This window comes from Manis pentadactyla, chromosome 11 (genome assembly GCF_030020395.1).
Source record: "Manis pentadactyla isolate mManPen7 chromosome 11, mManPen7.hap1, whole genome shotgun sequence".
In the NCBI taxonomy this organism is placed as follows: Eukaryota; Metazoa; Chordata; class Mammalia; order Pholidota; family Manidae; genus Manis; species Manis pentadactyla.
The window spans coordinates 40,644,530-40,670,104 of NC_080029.1; the positions used below are offsets into that span (position 1 = coordinate 40,644,530).

At 37.8% G+C, this 25,575-nt stretch overlaps 1 protein-coding gene across 3 annotated transcripts in view; it reads right to left on the reverse strand.

Annotated features, from left to right (window-relative positions):
* Window positions 1-25,575, reverse strand: part of PCNX4 (pecanex 4) — a 71,485-nt gene that overhangs the window by 13,897 nt on the left and 32,013 nt on the right. For 2 of the 3 annotated variants that reach the window (XM_036919251.2, XM_036919260.2), the window contains 4 exons: window positions 19,184-19,544; window positions 16,123-16,226; window positions 12,058-13,094; window positions 11,494-11,680 (listed from right to left, as the gene is read on the reverse strand). In XM_036919251.2, coding sequence (XP_036775146.2) covers window positions 11,494-11,680; window positions 12,058-13,094; window positions 16,123-16,226; window positions 19,184-19,544 — 1,689 coding nt within the window. The remainder of the gene's footprint in view (window positions 1-11,493; window positions 11,681-12,057; window positions 13,095-16,122; window positions 16,227-19,183; window positions 19,545-25,575) is intronic. The other variant, XM_057488406.1, reaches the window with a different exon arrangement.

Below are 25,575 nucleotides of genomic sequence, written 5' to 3' on the forward strand. Positions count from 1 at the left end.
GGTAGTTTCATAGGGATTGCATCAAATCTGTATATTGCTTTGGGCAGGATGGCCATTTTGACGATATTAATTCTTCCTAGCCACGAGCATGGGATGAGTTTCCATCTGTTAGTGTCCCCTTTAATTTCTCTTAAGAGTGACTTGTAGTTTTCAGAGTATAAGTCTTTCACTTCTTTGGTTAGGTTTATTCCTAGGTATTTTATTTTTTTTGATGCAATTGTGAATTGAGTTGTTTTCCTGATTTCTCTTTCTGTTGGTTCGTTGTTAGTGTATAGGAAAGCCACAGATTTCTGTGTGTTGATTTTGTATCCTGCAACTTTGCTGTATTCCGATATCAGTTCTAGTAGTTTTGGGGAGGAGTCTTTAGGGTTTTTTATGTACAGTATCATGTCATCTGCAAATAGTGACAGTTTAACTTCTTCTTTACCAATCTGGATTCCTTGTATTTCTTTGTTTTGTCTGATTGCCGTGGCTAGGACCTCCAGTACTATGTTAAATAACAGTGGAGAGAGTGGGCATCCCTGTCTAGTTCCCGATCTCAGAGGAAATGCTTTCAGCTTCTCGCTGTTCAATATAATGTTGGCTGTGGGTTTATCATAGATGGCCTTTATTATGTTGAGGTACTTGCCCTCTATTCCCATTTTGCTGAGAGTTTTAACATGAATGGATGTTGAACTTTGTCAAATGCTTTTTCAGCATCTATGGAGATGATCATGTGGTTTTTGTCTTTCTTTTTGTTGATGTGGTGGATGATGTTGATGGACTTTCGAATGTTGTACCATCCTTGCATCCCTGGGATGAATCCCACTTGGTCATGGTGTATGATCCTTTTGATGTATTTTTGAATTCGGTTTGCTAATATTTTGTTGAGTATTTTTGCATCTACGTTCATCAGGGATATTGGTCTGTAGTTTTCATTTTTGGTGGGGTCTTTGCCTGGTTTTGGTATTAGGGTGATGTTAGCTTCATAGAATGAGTTTGGGAGTATCCCCTCCTCCTCTATTTTTTGGAAAACTTTAAGGAGAATGGGTATTATGTCTTCCCTGTATGTCTGATAAAATTCCGAGGTAAATCCGTCTGGTCCGGGGGTTTTGTTCTTTGGTAGTTTTTTTATTACTGCTTCAATTTCGTTGCTGGTAATTGGTCTGTTTAGATTTTCTGTTTCTTCCTGGGTCAATCTTGGAAGGTTGTATTTTTCTAGGAAGTTGTCCATTTCTCCTAGGTTTCCCAGCTTGTTAGCATATAGGTTTTCATAGTATTCTCCAATAATTCTTTGCATTTCCGTGGGGTCCGTCGTGATTTTTCCTTTCTCGTTTCTGATACTGTTGATTTGTGTTGACTCTTTTTTCTTCTTAATAAGTCTGGCTAGAGGCTTATCTATTTTGTTTATTTTCTTGAAGAACCAGCTCTTGGTTTCAGTGATTTTTGCTATTGTTTTATTCTTCTCATTTGTATTTATTTCTTCTCTGATCTTTATTATGTCCCTCCTTCTGCTGACCTTAGGCCTCATTTGTTCTTCTTTTACCAATTTTGATAATTGTGACATTAGACCATTCATTTGGATTGTTCTTCTTTTTTTAAATATGCTTGGATTGCTGTATACTTTCCTCTTAAGACTGCTTTTGCTGTGTGCCACAGAAGTTGGGTCTTAGTGTTGTTGTTGTCATTTGTTTCCATATATTGTTGGACCTCCATTTTAATTTGGTCATTGATCCATTGATTATTTAGGAGCGTGTTGTTAAGCCTCCATGTGTTTGTGAGCCTTTTTGCTTTCTTTGTACAATCTATTTCTAGTTTTATACCTTTGTTGTCTGAAAAGTTGGTTGGTAGGATTTCAATCTTTTGGAATTTACTGAGGCTCTTTTTGTGGCCTTGTATGTGGTCTATTCTGGAGAATGTTCCATCTGCACTTGGGAAGAATGTATATCCTGTTGCTTTTGGATGTAGAGTTCTGTAGATGTCTATTAGGTCCATCTGCTCTACTGTGTTGTTCAGTGCTCCCGTGTCCTTACTTATTTTCTGCCCAGTGGATTTATCCTTTGGGGTGAGTGGTGTGTTGAAATCTCCTAGAATGAATGAATGCATTGCAGTCTATTTCCCCCTTTAGTCTGTTAGTATTTGTTTCACATATGCTGGTGCTCGTCAGTTGGGTGCATATATATTTAGAATGGTTATATCATCTTGTTGGATTGAGCCCTTTATCATTATGTAATGTTCTTCTTTATCTCTTGTTACTTTCTTTGTTGTGAAGTCTATTTTGTCTGATATTAGTACTGCAATGCAACCCCCTGCTTTCCTCTCACTGTTTTTTGCCTGAAATATGTTTTTCCATCCCTTGACTTTTAGTCTGTACATGTCTTTGGGTTTGAGGTGAGTTTCTTGTAAGCAGCATATAGATGGGTCTTGCTTTTTTATCCATTCTATTACTCTGTGTCTTTTGATTGGTGCATTCAGTCCATTAACATATAGGGTGACTATTGAAAGATATGTACTTATTGCCATTGCAGGCTTTAAATTCGTGGTTACCAAAGGTTCAAGGTTAGCCTCTTTAGTATCTTACTGCCTAACTTAGCTCGCTTATTGAGCTGTTATATACACTGTCTGGAGATTCTTTTCTTCTCTCCCTTCTTATTCCTCCTCCTCCATTCTTCATATGTTGGGTGTTTTGTGCTGTGCTCTTTCTAGGAGTGCTCCCATCTAGAGCAGTCCCTGTAAGATGCTCTGTAGAGGTGGTTTGTGGGAAGCAAATTCCCTCAGCTTTTGTTTGTCTGGGGATTGTTTAATCCCACCATCATATTTGAATGATAGTCGTGCTGGATACAGTATCCTTGGTTCAAGGCCCTTCTGTTTTATTGCATTAAATATATCATGCCATTCTCTTCTGGCCTGTAGGGTTTCTGTTGAGAAGTCTGATGTTAGCCTGATGGGTTTTCCTTTATAGGTGACCTTTTTCCCTCTAGCTGCCTTTAAAACTCTTACTTTGTCCTTGATCTTTGCCATTTTAATTATTATGTGACTTGGTGTTGTCCTCCTTGGATCCTTTCTGTTGGGGGTTCTGTGTATTTCCGTGGTCTGTTCGATTATTTCCTCCCCCAGTTTGGGGAAGTTTTCAGCAATTATTTCTTCCAAAATACTTTCCATCCCTTTTCCTCTCTCTTCTTCTTCTGGTACCCCTATAATACAGATATTGTTCCTTTTGGATTGGTCACACAGTTCTCTTAATATTGTTTCATTCCTGTAGATCCATTTATCTCTCTCTATGTCAGCTTCTATGCATTCCTGTTCTCTGGTTTCAATTCCATCAATGGCCTCTTGCATCCTATCCATTCTCCTTATAAACCCTTCCAGAGTTTGTTTCATTTCTGTAATCTCCTTTCTGGCATCTGTGATCTCCCTCCAGACTTCATCCCATATCTCTTGCGTATTTCTCTGCATCTCTGTCAGCATGTTTATGATTCTTATTTTGAATTCTTTGTCAGGAAGACCGGTTAGGTCTGTCTCCTTCTCTGGTGTTGTCTCTGTGATCTTTGTCTTCCTGTAGTTTTTCCTTTTCATGGTGATAGGAATAGTTTGCAGAGCTGGGATGAGTGACGGCTGGAAGAACTTCCCTTCTTGTTGGTTTGTGGCCCTCCTCTCCTGGGAGAACAGCGACCTCTAGTGGGTTGTGCTGGGTAGCTGCGCGCAGACAGGGTTTCTGCTTCCTGCCCGGCTGCTATGGAGTTTATCTCCGCTGTTGCTGTGGGCGTGGCCTGGCTCGGGCTGCTGCTCCAAGGTGGTGGAGTCGCATTGGAGGGGGAGCGGTAGGGAGGCTATTTATCTCCGTAAGGGGCCTCCCTGCTCCCTGCAGCCCAGGGGATTAGGGTGCCCAGAGATTCCCGGATTCCCTCCCTCTGGATTAAGTGTCTCACCCTGCCCCTTTAAGACTTCCAAAAAGCACCCGCCAAAACAAAAGAACGACCATAAAAAAAGAAAAAAAATTTTTTAATTAAGAAAATAAATAAATAAATAAAAAATGGCCGATCGTTCTTCTTTATTCCCCAGCACCAGCCTCAGGCATCTGCTCACCGGTCTTGCTGCCCTGTTTCCCTAGTATTGGGGTCCCTATCCCTTTAAGACTTCGAAAAAGCGCTCGCCAAAACAAACAAAAAAAAGAAAATGGCCGCTCGCTTTTCTTATGTCCTCTGGCACCAGACCTTCGGTACCCTCTCACCATTCTTGCTGCCCTGTTTCCCTAGTATCCAGGGCCCTGCACACGGACTGTGTCTGCGCTCTGGTCCGGATGGCTGGGGCTGGGTGTTCAGCAGTCCTTGGCTCCCTCTCCCTCCCGCTCTGCCTACTCTTCTCCTGCCGGGAGGTGGGGGGAGGGGCACTCGGGTCCCATGGGGCCGGGGCTTGTATCTTACCCCCTTTACGAGGCACTGGGTTCTTGCAGGTGTGGATGTGGTCTGCATGTTGTCCTGTGTCCTCTGGTCTTTATTCTAGGAAGAGTTGTCTTTTTATATTTTCATAGATATATGTGGTTTTGGCAGGAGATTTCCACTGCTCTACTCATGCCACCATCTTGGCTCCAGTTCCTCCTCCATTCTTTATATATTAGGTATCATATTCTGCATTCTTTGTCTATCCCTTGATTGACTTTGGGGATAGTTATGTTAATTTTGCAATTGCTTAGTAACTAGCTGTTCTACTTCCTTTACTGTGATTTTATTTCCTCTGGTGACAGCTATTAAATCTTAGGAACACTTCCATTTATAGCAGTCCCTCCAAAATAGACTGTAGAGATGGTTTGTGGGAGGTAAATTCTCTCAGCTTTTGCTTATGTGGAAATTGTTTAATACCACCTTCAAATTTAAATGATGATCTTGCCAGATAAAGTAATCTTGGTTCCAGGCCATTCTGCTTCATTGCATTAAATACATCATGCCACCCCCTTCTGACTTGTAAGGTTTCTGTTGAAAAGTCTGATGTTAGCCTGATGGGCTTTCCTTTGTATGTGATCTTATTTCTCTGTCTGGATGCTTTTAATACTCTGTCCTTATACTTGATCTTTGCCAATTTTATTATTATATATCTTGGTGTTGTCTTCCTTGGGTCCCTTGTGTTGGTAGATCTGTGCACCTCCATGGCCTGAGAGATTATCTCCTTCCCCAGGTTGGGGAAGTTTTCAGCAACTACTTTCTCAAAGACACTTTCTATCCCTTTCTCTCTCTTCTTCTTCTTCTGGTATCCCTATAATGCGAATATTGTTCCATTTGGATTGGTCACACAGTTCTCTCAATATTCTTTCATTCTTAGAGATCCTTTTTTTCTGTCTGTGCCTCAGCTTCTTTGTATTCCTCTTCTCTAGTTTCTATTTCATTTATCGTCTCCTCCACCGTATCGAACCTGCTTTTAATACCCTCCATCGTGCTCTTCAATGATTGGATCTCCGACCTGGGTTCATTCCTGAGTTCTTGGATATTTTTCTGTACCTCCATTAGCATGATGATGATTTTTATTTTGATCTTCCTTTCAGGAAGAGTCACAGTCCATGTCATTAAAATCTTTCTCAGGAGTTGTATTAATAATTTTACTCTGGACCAGGTTTCTTTGGTATTTCATATTTGTATATGGCGCCCTCTCGTGTCCAGAAGCTCTACTCTGGAGCTGCTCAGCCCCTGAAGCAATGTCGGGGGTCGCAGGGGAGCAGTATTGGTGCCTGGGGGGAGGAAGGAGCTGTTTCCTGCTTCCCGGCTGCTATGCCTGTCTCCACTGCCTGAACCAGTGGGCCGAGCACACAAGTATAAGCTTTTGTCCCAGAGCAGTCAGATATGGATCCCTGCTTTCCACAAGCAGCTGGAATCTCAATCTCTCCAGGAATTCTGCCTGTATTAGCTTTCCAACCTCATAATCACATGAGTATTATGAAAGCACCATGAAATGTAGGTTTGTGCTCTCAGAGCAGATCTCCAGAGCTTGGTATTCAGCAGTCCCAGAACTTCCCCTCCCTCCCTGTTCCATTTCTCTTACTCCTGCCATTGAGCTGGGGTGGGCGAAGGGCTTGGGTCCTGCCGGGCCATGTCTCTGGTAGGTTACCGTGTTCCGTGAGGTCTGCTCTTTTCTCCAGGTGTGTGCAGTCCGGCACTGTCCTCTTTCCTGTTGCTCTCTCAGGATTAGTTGTACCAACTATATTTTCTAATTGTATATGGTTTTAGGAGGAAGTCTCTGTCTCTCCTCTCACGCCGCCATCTTTAATCTTGGATACCGATACTGAGCATTTTTCTATGTGCTTAGCTGCCCCATTTGCATATCTCCTTTGGAGAAATAGATTTACAGATTCTTTGCTCATTTTTAGATTGGGTTATTTGTCTTTTTACTGAATTGTAAGAGTTCTTTATATATTCTAGTAACAAGTCCTTTATCACAGCAAATATTTTTTCCCAATCTGTAAGGTATCTTAACTTTCCTGATTGTGTCCTTTAAAACACAAATGTTTTTACTTTTGATGAAGTCCTACTTATCTTTTTTTTCCTTTTGTTTTTCATGGGTTTGGTATATCTCAGAATCCACTGAGACGTTTGAGATTATGAAGATTTATACCAATGTTTTCTTCCAAGATTTTCATGTTGTTAGCTCTCACATTTAGGTCTTTGATCCACTTTGAGTTCATTTTTTTATATAGTATGAAGTAAATGTTTGCAGTTAGTTGAACAGCATCACTTAAATAAGGTATACCTCTGTCCTAACCCACTGTACCTGTGAATGTGACCTTATTTGGAGTGGGTCTTTGCAGATATATTTAAGGATCTTGAGAAGAGCTCACTCTGAATTCAGATGGGCCCTAAATCTAATGACTGGAGTTCTTATGAGAGAAAAGTAGTGGGAGACGTGACACGGGAATATAGGAAAGATGCCCATGTGAAGACAGAGGTGGAGAATGGAGTATATGCTACAACTAGCCAAGACATGCCTGGAGTCACCAGGAACTGGAAGAGGTAAGAAAGGAGTTTTCCCTATGTTTCCTAAGGGAGTGTGGCCTTGCTGGCACCTTGATTTCAGACTTGATCTCCAGAACTGTGAAATAATAAATTTTTACTGTTTTAAGCCGTCCAGTTTACATAATTTGTTGCAGCACCCCTGGAAACTAATATAGGTCAAATGTCATTATTTTGAATGTGGCTATACAATTGTCCCAGCGCTATTTGTTGAAAAGACTACATTCTTTCCCCATAGGATGGTCTTGGCATCCTTGTTAAAAAATCAGTTGATCATAATAGACACATGAGTGTATTTCTGAATTTCAATGCAATCCTATTGATTTATATATATATATCTATGTTATGCCTGTGCCATACTGTCTTCAGTTTTTTGGTTGGTTTGTAATAAGTTTTGAAATTTGAAAACATTAGTTTGCCAACTTTTAAAAAATTGTTCTTGCTATTCAGGGTCCCTTGCAATTGCATATGAATTTTAGAATCCATTTGCCAGTTTCCACAAAGAAGCCAGTTGACTTTCTTATAGGGACTACATTGATTCTATAGATCAATTTGGGGAGTATTGCCATCTTAATATAGCTTGATTCATGAACATGGGATGTTCCATTTATTTAGGTCTTTAATTTCTTCTTTCAACAATGTTTTACAGTTTTCATAGAATAACTTTTGTACTTTTCTTGTTAAACTTATTCCTAAGTATTTTATTCTTTTTGATGCTATTATAAGTAGAATTGTTTTCTTAATTATTTCAGTTTTGGATTCTTCATTCCAAGTACATGGAAATTACAAAAGATTTTAGTATTTTCATCTTGTAATCTGCAACCATACTGAACTTGTTTTTTAGTTCTAAGTTTTTTAGTGGATTCCTTAGATTTTTCTATATATAAGATGTCATCTGTGAATAGAGATAATTTTATTTCTTCCTTTCCAATATGAATGCCGTTTCTTTCTTTTTCTTGTTTAATTACTTTGGCTAGAACCTCTAGTGCTACATTAAATAAATGTGGTAAGAGTGGACATACTTGTCTCATTCCTGATCTTTGAAGCATTCAGTCTTTCACCAGTTAGTATAATGTTATCTATGAGTTTTTCATAGATGTCTTTATCAAACTGAGTAAGTTACTATCTATTCCTAGTTTATTTCAGTATGAAAGGGTGTTGGACTTTCTCAACTGCTTTTTCTGTGTCTGCTGAGATGATTATATGTTTTTTTTGTTTTTTATTTCATTAGTATGGTGTATTACATTGAGTTTTGGATGTTAAATCAAGCCTGCATTGATTTAATATTTATCCTGGGATAAATATCACTTAGTAATGGTCTATAATTCTTTTTATATATTGCTTGATTCAGTTTGCTAGTATTTTGTTAAGGATTTCTGCATCCACATTGGTAAGAAATACTGGTCTGTAGTTTTTGTATGCTTTTGGTATCATGGTGATACAGGCTTTATAGAGTAAATTGCTAAGAACTCCATCCTCTTCTGTTTTTTTCTAATAGTTTGTGAAGAATTAGTGTTAATTATTATTTAAATACCTTACAGAATTATGCAGTAAAGCCATCTGGTTCTTGGATTTTATTTATGGTTAGGGTTTTGATTACTGATTCAATCTCTACTTGTTATAGGTCTGTTCAGAATGTCTGTTTCTTCTTGAGTTAGTTTCAGTAGTTTGTCTTTGCAGGAATTTGTCCATTTCTTTGAAGTTATATAATTAATTGTCATATAACTGTTCATAGTATTTCTTTATAATCATTTTTATTTCTGTATGCTCAGTAGTAATGTCCCCTTTTTCATTTGATTCTGGTAATCTTAATCTTCTCTTTTGTCTTAGTCAAACCAGCCAAAGGTTTTCCAGTTTTGTTGATATCTTTAAAGAACCAGTTGTTCATTTCACCAATTATCTCTATTTTTTGGCTGTTCTCTATTTCATAATTACCTCTCCAATATCAATTTTCTTCTGTTTGTCTTAAGTTCAGTTTGTTTATTCCCCAGTGTCATAAGGAAAAGGTTAAGCTATTGATTTAAAATGTTCTTTCTGTTTACAACAATCATTGATTTGAAATCTTCTTTTTGATTAAAAACAGTTTTACTTCTTCCTTTCCAGTTTGGATGAATTTTATTTCTTTCTCTTGCCTGATTGTTCTGGCTAGGACTTCTAATATTATGCTGAATAAAAGTGGTGACAGTGGGCATCCTTGTCCTGTTTCTAATCTCAGAGGAAAAGCTTTTAGCCTTTCACCATTGAGTATGATGTTGTCTGTGGGCTGATATATATGGCCTTTATTACATTGAGGTATATTCCCTACATACCCACTCTGTTGTTTTTTTTTATTGAAGTATCATTAATATATAATCTTATATTGGTTTCTAAGATACAAAGTAGTGCTTCAAAAATTACCAGTATTATTAAATCCTCACCCCCACTAGTGCAGTTACTGTCAACATAGGAAGATGTTGCAGAATCATTGGCTATTCTTCCATGCTGTACTACTATCCCCATGACCAACTTACATTGTGATTGAGACTTTGTGTTTACATTTTAAATCATGGTTTCCTCCAGTCCTTTGAACATATTTATAACAGCTACTTTGAAGTTTTTGTTAAATCTGAAATGCTGTAGCTCTCACAGGCAATTTCTGCTGTCTTTCTTCCCCCTTGTGTATGGTCTGACTTTCCTGTTTCCTTTCATGACTCTTTTTTCTTGTTGAATACTAGATATTTTAGATAACACTGTAGGAATTCTAGGAACTAATCCTGCCCACTCCTACCTCAGAGCTTTTTATTTGCTTATTATTTATTTAGTGAATGTCTGGTTGATTTTAGTAAAGATAACTTCCTTTCACAAGTGAGAAGTCTTTGATGTTGTTTTTCAGGTTGTGCAGCCTTATGAATGTCCATAGTTAACAAGGGATAGAAATGATTTTGGCAGGGCTCCCTTTATCTGTTTAAGTGCTCACACCCAGCTATTAAGGTCCAATGATTGCCAGCTGGTTGCTTTAAGTTTTTACAATAACCCGGGGTGTAAATTGCTTCACAGACTGATTCAATTAAATCTGGACTGCTTCAAAGGTAGAGCTTTGGAGGTCAATGTTTGAGATGTATTTTTGACCACAGGAGGGCTCTTGCCCGCTGTTTCTTTCCCTGGTTCTCTCCTTTAATCTACCCAGCCTACAGTGTAGCTAATCTAATAAATTTAGCAGTAACCTCTTAATTACTTTTCTCCACAACCTTCACTGCTTTTGAGAGTATCTTAGACGTTATTGTGTTCACACTATGTTGCAAATAAAGTTAGCTCCTTTTTTTTTTTAATGGGCTGCTTTTCCCACTGGGCAAAATCTTTGAGCCAGAGTTCTGGATCTGGTGGTGAAACAATATCATGCTTCTCTTTGAGCAAAACCTCTACTTTAGGAGGGAAGCACTTGGTAGAGGGGGAATAGTGACCTCAGATCTTCTTGGCATGCCTCTCACAATATAGAACCTCCACCTTCTTAGTAGGTGTGGGTGATCAGGGCCTCATTATTCTTAGTGGCACCACATTCAGAGTAAAGCCTCCACCCAGCAAAGTCACGTTGGCCAGAGGGAGTTTCCATCCCTTGTACCTAGCCTCCCAACAGGTAAGTTTTGAGGAAGGTAACTTGCATTAAGAGGAGGAATGTGAAGTCCTTCCTCAGCTGGGAAACAGTCTTCCAACTGGGAGCTCAGGAGAGAGGTAACCCTTCTTGGCTGTACCAGTCTAGGTGGAGTTTCTGTCTTTCTGAGCTAGGAGGGGATGGGTTTTGCTTCAAATACTACAGTCCCTCACTATTCTTACTGGGTTTTAGTTGATACTCTTGAATAAGTAAGTTTCTTCATTTGCTGCATGCCCTTAGGGCCATTTCCAAGTCTTTAAACAATTTTGATCATTTTAGTTGTGGATCACATGTGTGGAGCCCCTCAAGCTGTAATACCAGACATGGAAACCACTATAAGCTTATAACATTGAATCTTTCATGTTGTGCATTCTTGATGACATTTTAAATTCAATGAGAAAAGTACTAAATTATCTTTAAAAAGTCTTTCCCTATTGGGGAATCTCTGAATTTTCACAGGTCAGATTTGCTTCAAATAAAGCAGAGGTACCAGCAAAAGAAATTATTTTGCCACTTAACAAACTAACTTTTCTTCTAGGAGTCAAATCCAAACTGACAATTCATACACTTGAATTTGGCACAGGAATACAATCCATTCTGTCAAATGATATAGCTTATTACATTTACTTGATTATCTTATAGGTCAGTTATTGCACAATGGCTACACAACATTTTTAATTGACTATTAGGTTTGCAAAACTAAATAATCAGTCATTCTAGGATTAGATTATATTAGCCATACATTCATGATTAAAAACACCTTAAAACTGTAATTAGTATATATCCATGCCTAGAATGTTATATCTCTATCACTTAGTTCAAATACTTTATAACTATTCCCATTCTTTAAGATGAATATATGAAAATGTTTAAACACATTTTTAACCTTACCATATTAGGATCATACCCCAGAGAAAATAAATATGGCTTTTCTTGTATAATTGCTTCCTTCCACTTTTCATCAGATACCAAACCAATGTACCAGTCACTTTCATATTCTTCAAGGCAGTTAGTTAGCTCTTTAAAGTCTTCTACTGGACCTAAACTTGCTTTATCAATCATTAGCTTCAGAGTATACCTATAAGTAGAGAAAGAATTGTAGAATAAAAAAAAATTAACTTTATAGATGAAATAAGATTTTGTACAATCAATATTTTAAAGTCATTAAGCTGAAATCATATGTTTTTCAGGTAAAAAGAGCAGAAATGATGGAGTTAAAGTGAAAAAATCCAGTAAACCATATGTAAAATAGATTCTCCACATAAACAAATGAAAGTACAAATTAAAGTGTACTCCTGATTCAATCACAATACCTACTAAGATTCTTTTCATTTTTAGGAAAGTGATTATTTTTAAATTGCAAATGAAGGAGCAACTCCTTCTAGGTGATAGGCAAAAAAAAATCAACATTTTTTTCTGACAATGTTACGACTTGTATATATCAAGATGAATTACCTGAAAGCTTTCAGTGTTAGCTGGAACAGTTCTGGTTTTTCTAAGAGCCAATTCAAAGCAAGAGACCAAGGCAAAACACCATTGTAAACTCTAAATATATGAGCAGGACTAGGAACCAGATTGTCTGTACCAAATAAACTAAAATAACAAGTTATTACTGCATGAATATAAAAGTCTTTTAAAACTCTGTCCTTTGCAATTTCTTCCAGTACATTTGAGGTATGTTCTTCTGAATGAAAACATTCCAACTGCCGTAAAACAAATTGGTACCAGTCTTCTGGAAATAATGAGCTCATCTCCCTCATTTTGGAATGAGGCAAACAGTTAGACATCCAATCTTCAGGTAAGCTTAACAAATGAGAATGAGAACAACTGAACTCCATGAGCGGGATATAAGCTATGTCTTCTTGTTTTCCCTTGTCAATAGCAGGGTATCCCAATGCAACTGCTTTGTAAAGACTATTTTCAGGAACTGTTCCTTTTGAATGATCACCAACCCTCTGTGATTCTACTGATCCTGGAATAGGCAAATTTATACCTGGCAAAACTTTCAACTGATCTTTTTTTTCTTTTGGTTTTTTGATAGTTGGCTCATTACCAAAAATATCATCAGACCAGTCATCCAAAATTTCTGAATTTAAACTATCTGTGTCTTCTGAGGATTGGGTTTGTGGTAAAGTATTCAAAGTAGGCAGGATTATTAGAGATGCTTTCCTTTTACTTTCAGTTTTGTGAAAACTCTCCTGCATTCTGGGCCTTCTGGAGCAGTAGTGAATAAGTATCCACACAAGAACTTTAACAAGGTCACCTTTAAATTCTTTCAAGTTATCATGAGAATCAATTATGCCAGATAGGACACTCTTGGCATCAGAATAGAGTTTCACTGGCAAAACAGTACAGGGTGTCAAGATATTTCCAAAGTGTTCATTAATAAAACATATTCTTGCATATTCTTCTTGTTCAAAGGCACTTCCGAAAACTTCATCAACTCTTAGAGCTTCAGCAGTATGACAGGCTGTCTCTTGCAATTCTAACCCCTAAAAAGGAAACAGAGAAGTACTTGAGTATGTAATCACTTATTACAGGGAAAAGCAACTAGTTTTGAAAATACCTGTGGAGTGGATTCTCATAATGGAAACACAGAAAAATGTAAAAAAATTTCTTTAATTCAAGAGCTACACCTTCACTCAAACTTACTGATATTTAACACATTTGATGTTGGATATAGAAATGAAAAATAATGCTACTATGTTAAAAGAAGTTATAGAAATCCCACTAGAAATTGGGAAAACAATTTTACTGACTATGACCATAATTTTAAAAGACTGTATCTGTAGTTAAGTTGAGAAAGTCAAGTTATTATAAACTTTTAAAAATTATATTTAACAATTGGGAGAGGGGAAGCAAAATTACAATTATACATTATATGCAGTAATTTGGTATCTTTTCCATCCTACATCATGAGAGTATTATTCTACTGTATGGATATACCACCATTTATCTGACTGCTCTCGAGTTCCAGTTTTCTGAATCACAATGATGACGACATAATACAGGTCTGTGCTGGGTCACTGTCTCCTTTAGCTATGATGTAAATCCATATGGCAGCCCTATTTTGGTCACTACTGTATCCGCAGGGCCTAAACCAGTGCTTCGCACACATAGGTATGCAACAAACATATGCTGAAAGAATGGATATTATGAATGTGTTCTTATATGAATTTTAAACGCTTTCTGATATTTCCCTAGAAGGAATCACGAGAAGAGGATGTACAAGGTCACTGTTTACTATTAATATATTTTTTTATTTATACATTTTTAAGAAAGTAACAGTGCCTTTAATAAAAGGCAATGCTGTCAGGTTATATTATGATCCAGGGAAAGAACATGGAATGTGACATCAGAACCTGTTTTTTAATCATGGCTCTACCAGATGCTAAGACACAATCTTGAGGTTACCTATCCTCTCTGAGATTCCTTTTCCTTCTCTTTCAAAGAAAAATAATCCTAGCACATAGGGTTGTGAAGATTAAAAGAAGTAATGAAAGTGCTTTGTAAACTTTCAAGTATTATATAAATGTTAGTGGATGCTATTGTTAAGCCAGCTTGTGTCCAAAAAATTCAAAAGAAAGAAAAAAGAATTGCCACCAAAAGCTTTATCTTTATGCCACATATGTCATGGAGCACAAAAGATCAATAAAGAGACCCACATTATCAGGTATTATAAAACATACCATTTTAAACATAGAATTAAATTAAGCAATGGGAAGTCAACATTTTGCATGATTTTTTTCTGCCTTCTCCTACTTGTACAGATTAGACTTAGAGCAGTGGTTCTCAAATTTTAGTGAGTCAGAATCACTGGAGAGGTAATTAAAATCCAGATTCCTGAGTCCTCCCCCAGTTTCTGATTCAGTGGTTTTGAGGTGGTGCCCAAGAATGTCTATCTCTATCAAGTTCACAGATGTTAATATTATTAATCTGGGGAATTTCATTTTGGGAACCACTGGACTAAAGTAACAGCTTTTTACTCACTAGCAATTTTATCCAGTCTGTGCTAAGACAAAAAATTTATTCATTCACTATTCATTCAATAAATATTTATTAAAGGCCTATTATGTGCCATGTATTTTTTCCAGGGGCTTAGGATATATCCCCCAAATAAAAACAAGAGATTTCTGACCTTGTGACATTTACATTGGAGAGTGGTAGGACACAGGCAATCAACATTAAATGAAACTAATAAGTATAGTTTGTAAGAAGGAATAAGAGCTATGAAAATAAAGAAAAAGCAAAGTAAGGCAAAGAGGACTGAAAGTGCTGGGATGGGCAAAGGAATGCAATTTTAAATAGGATGGGCATAGTAGACCTCACTGAGAAGTGACATTTGAGCAAATACTTGAAGATGTTGAAGGAGTTAGCTGAATGTTACCTGAAGGAAGTGTGTTCCAGGTAGAGGGAATAGCCAGTATGCTGGAGTAGAGTGAGAAGATTAAAGTAGTAGATGAGGTGAAAGAGGAAATAGGGAACTTGACCATGTAGGGCCTTAGCTTTTATTCTGAATAAAAGAGATCCACTGCAGGGTTTTAAGTAGATAAGTGATATGATCTGACTTAGATTTTAAAGATCACTGGTTGAGAAGACACTGTAGAGGGGCACAGGTAGAACAGGCACACCAATTAGGAGGCTCATACAATTACCCAGGAAAGGGATGAGGGTGGCTAAAGCAGGGGATGAGAAGTGGTGGGATACAGGATATTGCTTAAAAGTGGAACCAACAGGATTTCTTGTTTGACTGGATGTGGGATAAAGAAGTAAACAAGAAGCCAAGTATCACTGGACTAAAGCCCAAATGTTTTTGGGCTGAGCAATCAGAAGGATAGACCTGTAACCAAGAACTGCTGGGCTCTGAGACACTCTGACATTAAGAGATGAAGGAAAAGAAAAGGAACCATCAAAGGAGCCTGACAAGATTATTAACAAATGAAACAAGCAAAGAAAAGAGATCAACTGTCAAACGCTACTGACAAGTAAGACTGAGCCTGAGAAGTGATCATTGGATTTAGCAACATGACAACCATTGGAGACCTTGACAACAGTAGTTTTGGCGATGTAACAGGTATCAGAGTCAAAAACCTAGAGTAAGCAGAAGAGAGAATAGGAGAAATGAAATTGGAGATATGATTATAAGCAACTCTAATAAGGCATTTTGTTTTAAAAGGAAGGAGAAAAATGGTATCGCAGGAAGGGGTGTAGGGTGAGAAGAGGTTTGTATTAAGTTGAGAATGCTTATATGGTAGAGTGAAAAAATATTATTGAGTCACACTTTGAGATGCTTAACTAGGTTAAAAGGGGACAGGTATATTTTGTTACTATGCTCTATTTACACTAGTATGCCTATCAATATGACATACCGAAATATATTTGAAAAATCCCTAGGTGTTTCCATAGATAATCAAAAGGATACTTTTCCAAACTGAGCTATTACATGTTTGATGTGTACATAACAAGTAAAATTCTGCTCATGTATTATAAAAATACCAGAGGTTTCAAATGTACACTGACCTTAATGTTAATACAGCAATAAGTGTAACCACGTTCCAGAATCATTATCCAGATTAAACGATCCTGAAAACGGCCCAAGTAATGAGATCCAGGTAAGAGGAGACCTAAAACAAATCAGAAAAAGAAAGTAAGTATTCAAGCTTGTTTTATTTTGCCACAGGAACCTTTAACATTAATAACACACTTGGAAATATTTCATAACTCCTTCTACCCTCTTTTTACATCGAAAACAAAAACTAATGTACATCTGGAGGCATTAAATTAAGTTCTTTACAGCAACAGTTGGAAGAGAATATCCACAGGTGATAATACGTAAGAATTCAAGAATATATTTTCCAGAAAAACAACAAATTTGAACCTGCTGTTTAAAATCCTAAATGCAGGTTAAATATATTTGGATCAATATTAAATATATAAGAGCTAACTTAGCATTTGGACATTTTTATATACACGCATACAAAACTGTTTTGTGGTGTTAAAAATTTAACTGCTATTTAAAATTTAACTTATAAACTGCTACCTACCACACCAAACAACTACTTTTAAAACTTAAGTTTTTCTCTCAACCTTACATCTCTGAGATTTCAACTGCAAAATGGCATGTCAACTGCAGACAGCTGTCTTTCAAGGTAATTGCTATTGAGAATTCACTGTATGTATATAACTAAATTTGAATATTCATTTCCCTGTTAATATTCCAGATATTTCCAATTTTTCACTATTACAAATAATGTTGCAGAAATCATCTGTGTACAACTCTGCTTGTACAGCATGTGCAGAAGGAGTTCACATAGCAGAACTGACTGCTATGCTTTGAAAGGCCTGCTTACAAAGCTGGCCCTTCGCTGGTATCTGGGAACGTTCAGAAGAGTTCTCACCACCCAGCCTGACTAAAAATCTCTCACTGTGCCTAAACTGTTGTACAAACAATATTTTACACTGAACAACTATTTTCCTTCTGGGAGTCTGGAATTTTGGTATGTGTAGGCAGACGGCACCTACATAACAAGACCCCAGTGAAAGCCCTGGGCACTGAGTCTCCAATAAGCTTCATGGTCGTCAACAAATCACCCATGTTGTCACAGTGCATTGCTGTGGAGTTAAGTGTGTGACTCCTCTTGCAGAGGATGCCTGGAAGTTAGCACCTGGTCTCTTTAACCCCATGTGACTTTTCCCTTTGCTGATTTTGCTCTGTATCCATTTGCTACAATAAATCTTACGCATGAGTATCATTATATGCTGAATTCTATGAATCCTCCTAATGAATCATCAAACCTGATGGTGGTCTTGGGGACATCCAAAACCCATGTGTTAAGAGTTGCTCTAGAAATAGAATCACTGGATCAAGGAATCTAAAACTGGAATTGCTGGGCCATAGGCTCTGTACATCTTCACTACAGATTATTTGGTTTACTTTTCAAAATGGTTGTATGAATTTACATTTCCTTCTAGCAGAGTTTGAAAGTTCCGGCTCCCCACACCTTAGCCAAAACTTGCTATTAGACTTTTACATTTTTGTCAATCACATGTGTGTGAAATATTACCTACCTCATTATTTTTCTTCCCAGGAGACACTTTATACACTATACACATTTTGGCTGTGTTACTGATTTGATAATAAAGCATAATTTCCACCTTATTATGAAAGTATTTAGGTAATATATAGCTAGACAATTAGAAAAGCTAAACCCAAGTAAGTGTAACAGATAGAAAAAGCTTGGCATCTCTGCCTCCGTTTTATATATGTCTCCCTTGCTGCCTTAACCTTTGCCAAAAGAAAAAAAAAAGTGTGTATGGGGGTGCTTCTGCTCAGCCCTAAAGCCATGCATGTAGGCTTATTAATCATCAAAAAGAATTTTGCTTATAGTTTGAGATTTCTGAAAATAGCCCCTTACCCAAAGCTTGCCTCCCCTGAGGAGATGGAGAATATGTATGAAAATGATTGACCTGTCAAAGATTTACAGAATACCATAACCCAGACCTAGGTCAGTGAGAGTCAACTAACCAAGGACATGGAATTTCTCAGCGCCCCTTGGGCCCTCGCTGGTGCCCGTATGTCTACAGTCTCAGTCACCTCCTAACCTGCTTACCTCCACTCTCCTTTTCCCTAGCATAAAAGAAGCTTGAAATTAACCCTGAGGTAAGATGGTTCTTCAGGACATTAGTCTGCCATCTTCTTGGTCTGCTGGCTTTCCAAATAAAAACACCTTGCCTCTCAACTTATTGGCATGTCATGCAGAATGTGGCACGAGCTTGGACTCGATAACTTAAGCATTTCATTAAAATGCTAATTCAAAATCACTACTTTGCCTGGAATTAGTTTACCAGGAACTAACTGTCACTGGATATTTCTAAAACCAGACTCAGAGGCTAAGGTATAGGGTAAGAAACAACACACTATTGTCATCAAACTTAAATCTTACCTAAAACCTACCTTAAGAAGTACAATATAGTTGAATTTACTATTTATGTATGATATAAACATTGACACATAATATTAGTTCATGCTCATCAAAAATGTACTTCCTTGCTAAAAGTGCTTCATATTGGGGAGGCTATCATCACTGACCATAGCTTTCATGTTATTTTGACCTGTAACCTTGTCAGACTGCTTGTGTTGCTATACAATAACTAAGAAGGTAGGAACAAAACCTTAAGCTCTTCATTCTGATATAATGTAAAGCTAGTTTTCACTCTTTATGGATCTAAACTATCACATCTACTTCACATAAACTCATTATAAATTCATGGAAGTTTTGGGTAATAAGCTGTTTTCATGTTTCACTGGTGGGGGACTATAACCTAATTTTATTCAAGAAAACATTTTTTAAAATTTTGTCAAATCACCTTAATGAAATTTTCCCTTAGTATTTTATTTTATAACTTTATCTCAAAATAAGGATCAGGGGATATACTTCTACTTTATACTACGTCCTTCTGTCTACATATCAAAGGATTAGAACCTGTATAATGGATGAAACAAAAGACTTTTTCCACATGTTCATTTTTTTGTACCTTAACACATGAGGCAGAGTTTCTTAAACACTGCCCATCTCCTTACCCAAACTCCCAGCTGCCATCGCAGATTGCAGTGCCGTGGTCAAGCCTGGGGCCATCTGGCGGTAGTATACTGTATCTGCACACACACAGGCCGTGCTGCCCACGGCTCCCGGCCAGCTCTGAATAGGTCGGGGAAACCCCACCAAGAACAAAGGAAGGGTAAAGAGGGGGAGTAAGGGAGAGGAGAGTAGTGTAGAAAAAACTATGAGGACCAACAGGAATGGAGAGAAGATGATATTAACTATACATAAAGTGGTGGTTGATTTTCGACGTTTTTTCTCTGTCCATGATGTTGAAAGTACAGTCACAGCAAACTGCAATTTAGAGATGAACTGAATCAGACGATCACGCATGATACCAACCTGTAGAGACATAAAAATGATTTTTTAAGTCCTAAAGTCTATTCATAAAAATTGTATACTTTTATTATTGCCCTAATATTTTTGGGCCAATACCCCTGATATGAGATGTTTTGTTAAAATTTTCTCAAACCCCAAAGTTAATAAATGAATCTATACTTTTAAAAGGTTGGACTCTTTTATGAAAAAAAGAATGTAATACTAAGGAAAACAGAGTTTTAGCAATATCTTAGGATTGACTAAGCTTCATATTACATGCTTGCTAGGTCATAAGAGAAGACCAGAAGTTGTAAAGAGTTAAACCCCCATCCTTAATTTATCCTTGCTTTAGACAGAATTTTACAGATTAAGGAACAAAAGTGACACCATAAGAATAGCCTCAGTAGACTGAAATCATATTAAGTGTGTTCATACAGATAATGCAAAGTATGGTTTTCCAAAACAGAATGAAATCAACAATAGAAATAAAGAAGTAACAGAAAGAAATCTGGAAATTAAGAGACATGGTTGGGAGAATATATTCATGAACAATTCATGTGATAAAGGCTTAACATCTAAAATATATAAAGAACTCATATACCCAACACCCAAAAATCTGATTAAAAAATGGTTAGAGGACCTGAACACGTTACCAAAGAAGAAACACAAATGGCCAACAAGCACATGAAAAGATGCTCCAAATCACTAATCATCAGAGAATGTGAATTAAAACCACAATGAGATACCACCTCACACCAGTTAGGATGGCCACTATCCAAAAAACAAGAAATATCAAATGCTGGCAAGGATGCGGAGAAATGGGAACCCTTTTACACTGTTGGTGGGAATGTAAATTGGTGCAACCATTGTGAAAAGCAATGTAGAGGTTCCTCAAAAAACTAAAAATAGAGTTGAAAAAAAATAAGATTGTTTTGGTGGTGGGGGAAGATGGTGGCATGAGAAGTGAGGCAGAAACCTCCTTCCAAAACCACATATAACACAAAAATATAGCAAATACAACAAATCCTGAAAGAGTGACCAGAAAGAAGATTACAACAGATGGCCTACATTTGGGGAAAAGAGAAGACCTCACAGAAAAGGGTAAAGTAGCAAAGCGGCGATCTGGCAGGACCCAAGCCCTCGTCCCACCCCAGCTCACTGGAGGGAGGAAGAGAAATGGAGAAGGGAGGGAGTAGAAGCCCAGGACTGCTAAATACCAACCCGTGAATAGGTACTCTGGAAGCAAGAACCCACATTACATGGAGCTCTGGAGATTAAATAGTGGGGTTAGAAAGTAAAGAGAGGCAGAATACTCAGAGAGACTGAGATTCCAGCTGCTTGTGGAGAATATGTACCCACAAGTAGCTGCTCTGGGACAAAAGAAAGGCAGGCACTTTGAAAGATTTCTCAACAGCAAGAGGGGTGTTCTCAACAGCAAGAGGGGTACTAAAGGGGCAAGGAGGCTTCCTCCTAAAACTGCATATAATATGAAAATATAATTAATACAACTAATCCTGAAAGAGCAACAGGAAAGAGGTCTGCGCCAAACTGCATATACCTGGAGAAAAGAATAAACCTCACATAATAGGGTAACGTACCAAAGCCATGGCCCGGCAGGAAACAAGCCCTTCCTCCACCCCAGCTCATTGGTGGGAGGAACATAAACAAAGTGGGGAGGGAGTGGAGGCCAGGGACTGCTGAATACCTAACTCTGGAGATCTGCTCTGGGAGCACAAACCTAAATTCCATGGTGCTTTCTTGGTACTCTCATGATTAGGGGGTTGGAAAGCTAAGACAGGCAGAATTCCTGGAGACACTGAGATTCCAACCACTTGTGGAGAGCAGGGATCCATATCCGGCTGCTCTGGGACAAATGAAAGGCAGGCAGTCTGAGAGACCTCCTAACAGCAAGAGGGCTACTAAAGGGGCAAGGACTCACAGAGCTTACTGCTCAGGAGAAAGGACAGGTAGTCAAAATTGTCTGGGTGCACTCTGCCCATCAGGCTGGGAACTTTCAAGATCCTCAGGCACTCCAGCTCCCTGGCTGGCTACACAGCTCCAAGGACCCCGTCCGTGATATGCAGCCTACTGTGTGTGCCTTTCTCCCAGTCAGCCCCACCTGGCTCGCAAACCGGCAAACCCTACCCTGGCATTAGGCCAGCTAGAGGGAAGCCCTGTCTATAGCAACTACAAATGCAAAGCATAGAGGCTTATACCTGTGTGCTCGGCCCACTGGTTCTGGCAGGGGAGACAGGCATAGCAGCCGGGAAGCAGGAAAACAACTCTTTCCTCCCCCCAGGCACCAATACTGCTCCCCTGCGACCCCCAACATTGCTTCAGGGGCAGAGCAGCTCCAGAGAGTAGAGCTTCTGGGCACTAGAGGGTGCCATATACAAATATAAAACACCAAAGGAACCTGGTTCAAAGTAAAATTATGAATACAACACCTGAGAAAGATTCAAAAGAAATTGACCTCATGAATCTTCCCGAAAGGGATTTCAAAATAAAAATCATTAACATGTGCATGGAGGTACAGAAAAAAATTCAAGAACTCAGAAATGAATTCCAGTCAGAGATCCAATCATTATGTAACACAATAAGAGAAATGAAACATACAATGGAAAGTTTTAAAAGCAGAATACATATGATGGAGGAGACGATAAATGAAAGAGAAATTAGAGAAGAGGAATACAAAGAAGCTGAGGCACAGAGAGAAATAAAGGATCCCTTAGAATGAAAGAATATTGAGAGAACTGTGTGACCAATCCAAACAGAACAATATTTGCATTATAGGGGTACCAGAAGAAGAGAGAAAAAGGGATAGAAAGTGTCTATGAGGAGGTAATTGCTGAAAAATTCCCCAAACTGGGAAAGGAGATAGTCTCTCAGACCATGGAGGTGCACAGATCTACCAACACAAGGGACCCAAGGAAGACAACACCAAGACATATAGTAATTAAAATGGCAAAGATCAAGGATAAGCAGAGAGTATTAAAAGCATCCAGACAGAGAAATAAGATCACATACAAAGGAAAGCCCATCAGACTATCATCAGAAACCTTATAGGCCTGAAGGGAGTGGCATGATGCATTTAATGCAATGAAACAGAAGGGCCTCGAACCAAGATTACTTTATTCAGCAATATTATCATTTAAATTTGAAGGAGGGATTAAACAATTTCCACATAAGCAAAAGCTGAGAGAATTTACCTCCCACAAACCATGTCTACAGTGTTTTTTGGAGGGACTGCTATAGATGGAAGTGTCCTAAGATTTAACCACAGTAAAGTAGAACAGCTAATTACTAAGCAAATGCAAAATTAAATTAACTATCCCCAAAGTCAGTCAAGGGATGGACAAGGAGTACAGAATATGACCTAATATATAAAGAATGGAGGAGGAAGACAAAGGAGGAGAAAAAAAGAAGCTTTAGATTGTATTTGTAATAGCATATTACACGAGTTAAGTTAGACTCTTAGATAGTAAGGAAGTTAACCTTGAACCTTTGGTAACCACGAATCTAAAGCCAGCAATGACAATAAGTACATACCTATCAATAATCACCCTTAATGTAAATGGACTGAATGCACCAATCAAAAGACATAGAGTCACTGAATGGATGAAAAAGAAGACCCATCTATATGCTGCCTACAAGAGACTCACTTTAAACCCAAACACATACACAGACTAAAAGTGAAGGGATGGAAAAAGATATTTCATGCAACTAATAGGGAGAAAAAAGCAGGAGTTGTAGTACTTGTATCAGACAAAATAGACTTCAGAACAAAGAAAGTCACAAGAGACAAAGAAGGACATTATGTAATGATGTCAATCCAACAAGAAGATATAACCATTATAAATATCTATGCATGCAACACAGGAGCACCTACGTATGTGAAAAAATTTCTAACAGAATTAAAAGGGGAAATAGAATGCAATGCATTCATTCTAGGAGACTTCAACACTCCACTCACTCTGAAGGACAGATCACCCAGACAGAAAATAAGCAGACAGAGGCACTGAACAACATATTAGAACAGATGGATCTAACAGACACCTACAGAACTCTACACCCAAAAGCAGGAGAATACACATTCTTCTCAAGTGCACATGGAACATTTTCAAGCATAGATCATATACTAAGCCACAAAAAGAGCCTCAATAAATTCAAACAGATTGAAATTGTACCAACCACTTTCTCACACCACAAAGGTATGAAACTAGAAATAAATTACACAAAGAAAATGAAATATCCCACAAACACATGGAGTCTTCACAACATGCTCCTAAATAACCAATGGATCAATGACAAATAAAAACAGACATCAAGCACTATATCGAGACAAATGACAACAATAATTCAACACAGCAAAATCTGGGACACACTGAAGGCCGTGCTAAGAGGAAAGTATACTGCAATAAAGGCCTCATCAGGAAAGAAGAACACTCCCATATGAACAGTCTAAACTCACAATTAACAAAACTAGAAAAAGAAGAACAAATGAGGCCCAAAGTCAGGAGAAGGAACATAATAAAGATTAGAGCATAAATAAATAAAATCAAGAAGAATAAAACAACAGAAAGAATAAATGAAAGCAAGAACTGGTTCTTTGAGAAAATAAACAAAATAGATCAACCCCTAGCCAGACTTACCAAGAAAAAAAGAGAGTCTATACACATAAACAGAATCAGAAATGAGAAAGAAAAATTCACTATGGACACCACAGAAATACAAAGATTTATTAGAGAATACTATGAAAAATTATATGCTAACCAACTGGATAACCTAGAAAATATGGACAGCTTTCTAGAAAAATACAACCTTCCAAGGCTGACCAGAAAGAAACAGAAAATCTGAACAGACAATTACCAGCAATGAAATTGAAATGGTAATAATAACACTACCTAAGAACAAAACCAATGGACCAGATGGCTTCACTGCTGAATTTTATCAAACATTTAGTGAAGATCTAATACCCATCCTCCTTAAAGTTTTCCAAAGAGTAGAAGAGGGAATACTTCCAAACTCATTCTATGAGGCCAGAATCAGTCTAATATCAAAACCAGGCAAAGACACCACAAAAAAAGAAAATTACAGCCCAATATCCCTGATGAACATAGATGCAAAAATACTCAAAAATTAGCAAACCAAATTCAAAAATACATCAAAAACATCATTCATCATGATCAAGTAGGATTTATTCCAGGGATGCAAGGATAGTAGAACATTTGAAAATCCACCATCATCCACCACATCAATAAAAAGAAAGACAAAAACCACATGATTATCTCCATAGATGCTGAAAAAACATTTGACAAAATTCAATATCCATTCATGGTAAAAACTCTCAACAAAATGGGTATAGAGGGCAAGTACCTCAACATAATAAAGGCCATATATGACAAACCCACAGCCAACATTGTACTTTACAGCGAGAAGCTGAAAGCTTTACCTTTATGATCGGGAACAAGACAATGACGCCCACTCTTCCCACTTCTATTCCACATAGTGCTGGAGGTCCTAGCCACAGCAATCAGACAACACAAAGAAATAAAGGGCATCCAGTTTGGGAAGGAAGAATTAAACTGTCCCTGTTTGCAGATGACATGATATTGTACATAAAAAAACACTAAAGAAATTCTGAGAAGGAAGAATAAAGTGGGGGGGATCTCACTCCCCAACTTCAAGCTCTACTACAAAGCCACAGTAATCAAGACAATTTGATACTGGCACAAGAACAGAGCCACAGACCAATGGAACAGAATAGAGACTCCAAACATTAACCCAAACATATATGGCCAACTAATATTCGATAAAGGGGTCATGGACATACAATGGGGAAATGACGGTCTCTTCAACAGATGGTGCTGGCAAAACTGGACAGCTAAATGTAAGAGAATGAAACTGGATCACTGTCTAACCCCATACACAAAAGTAAATTCCAAATGGATCAAAGACTTGAACGTAAGTCATGAAACCATAAAATTCTTAGAAAAAACATAGGCAAAAATCTCTTAGACATAAACATGAGTGACCTCTTCTTGAACATATCTCC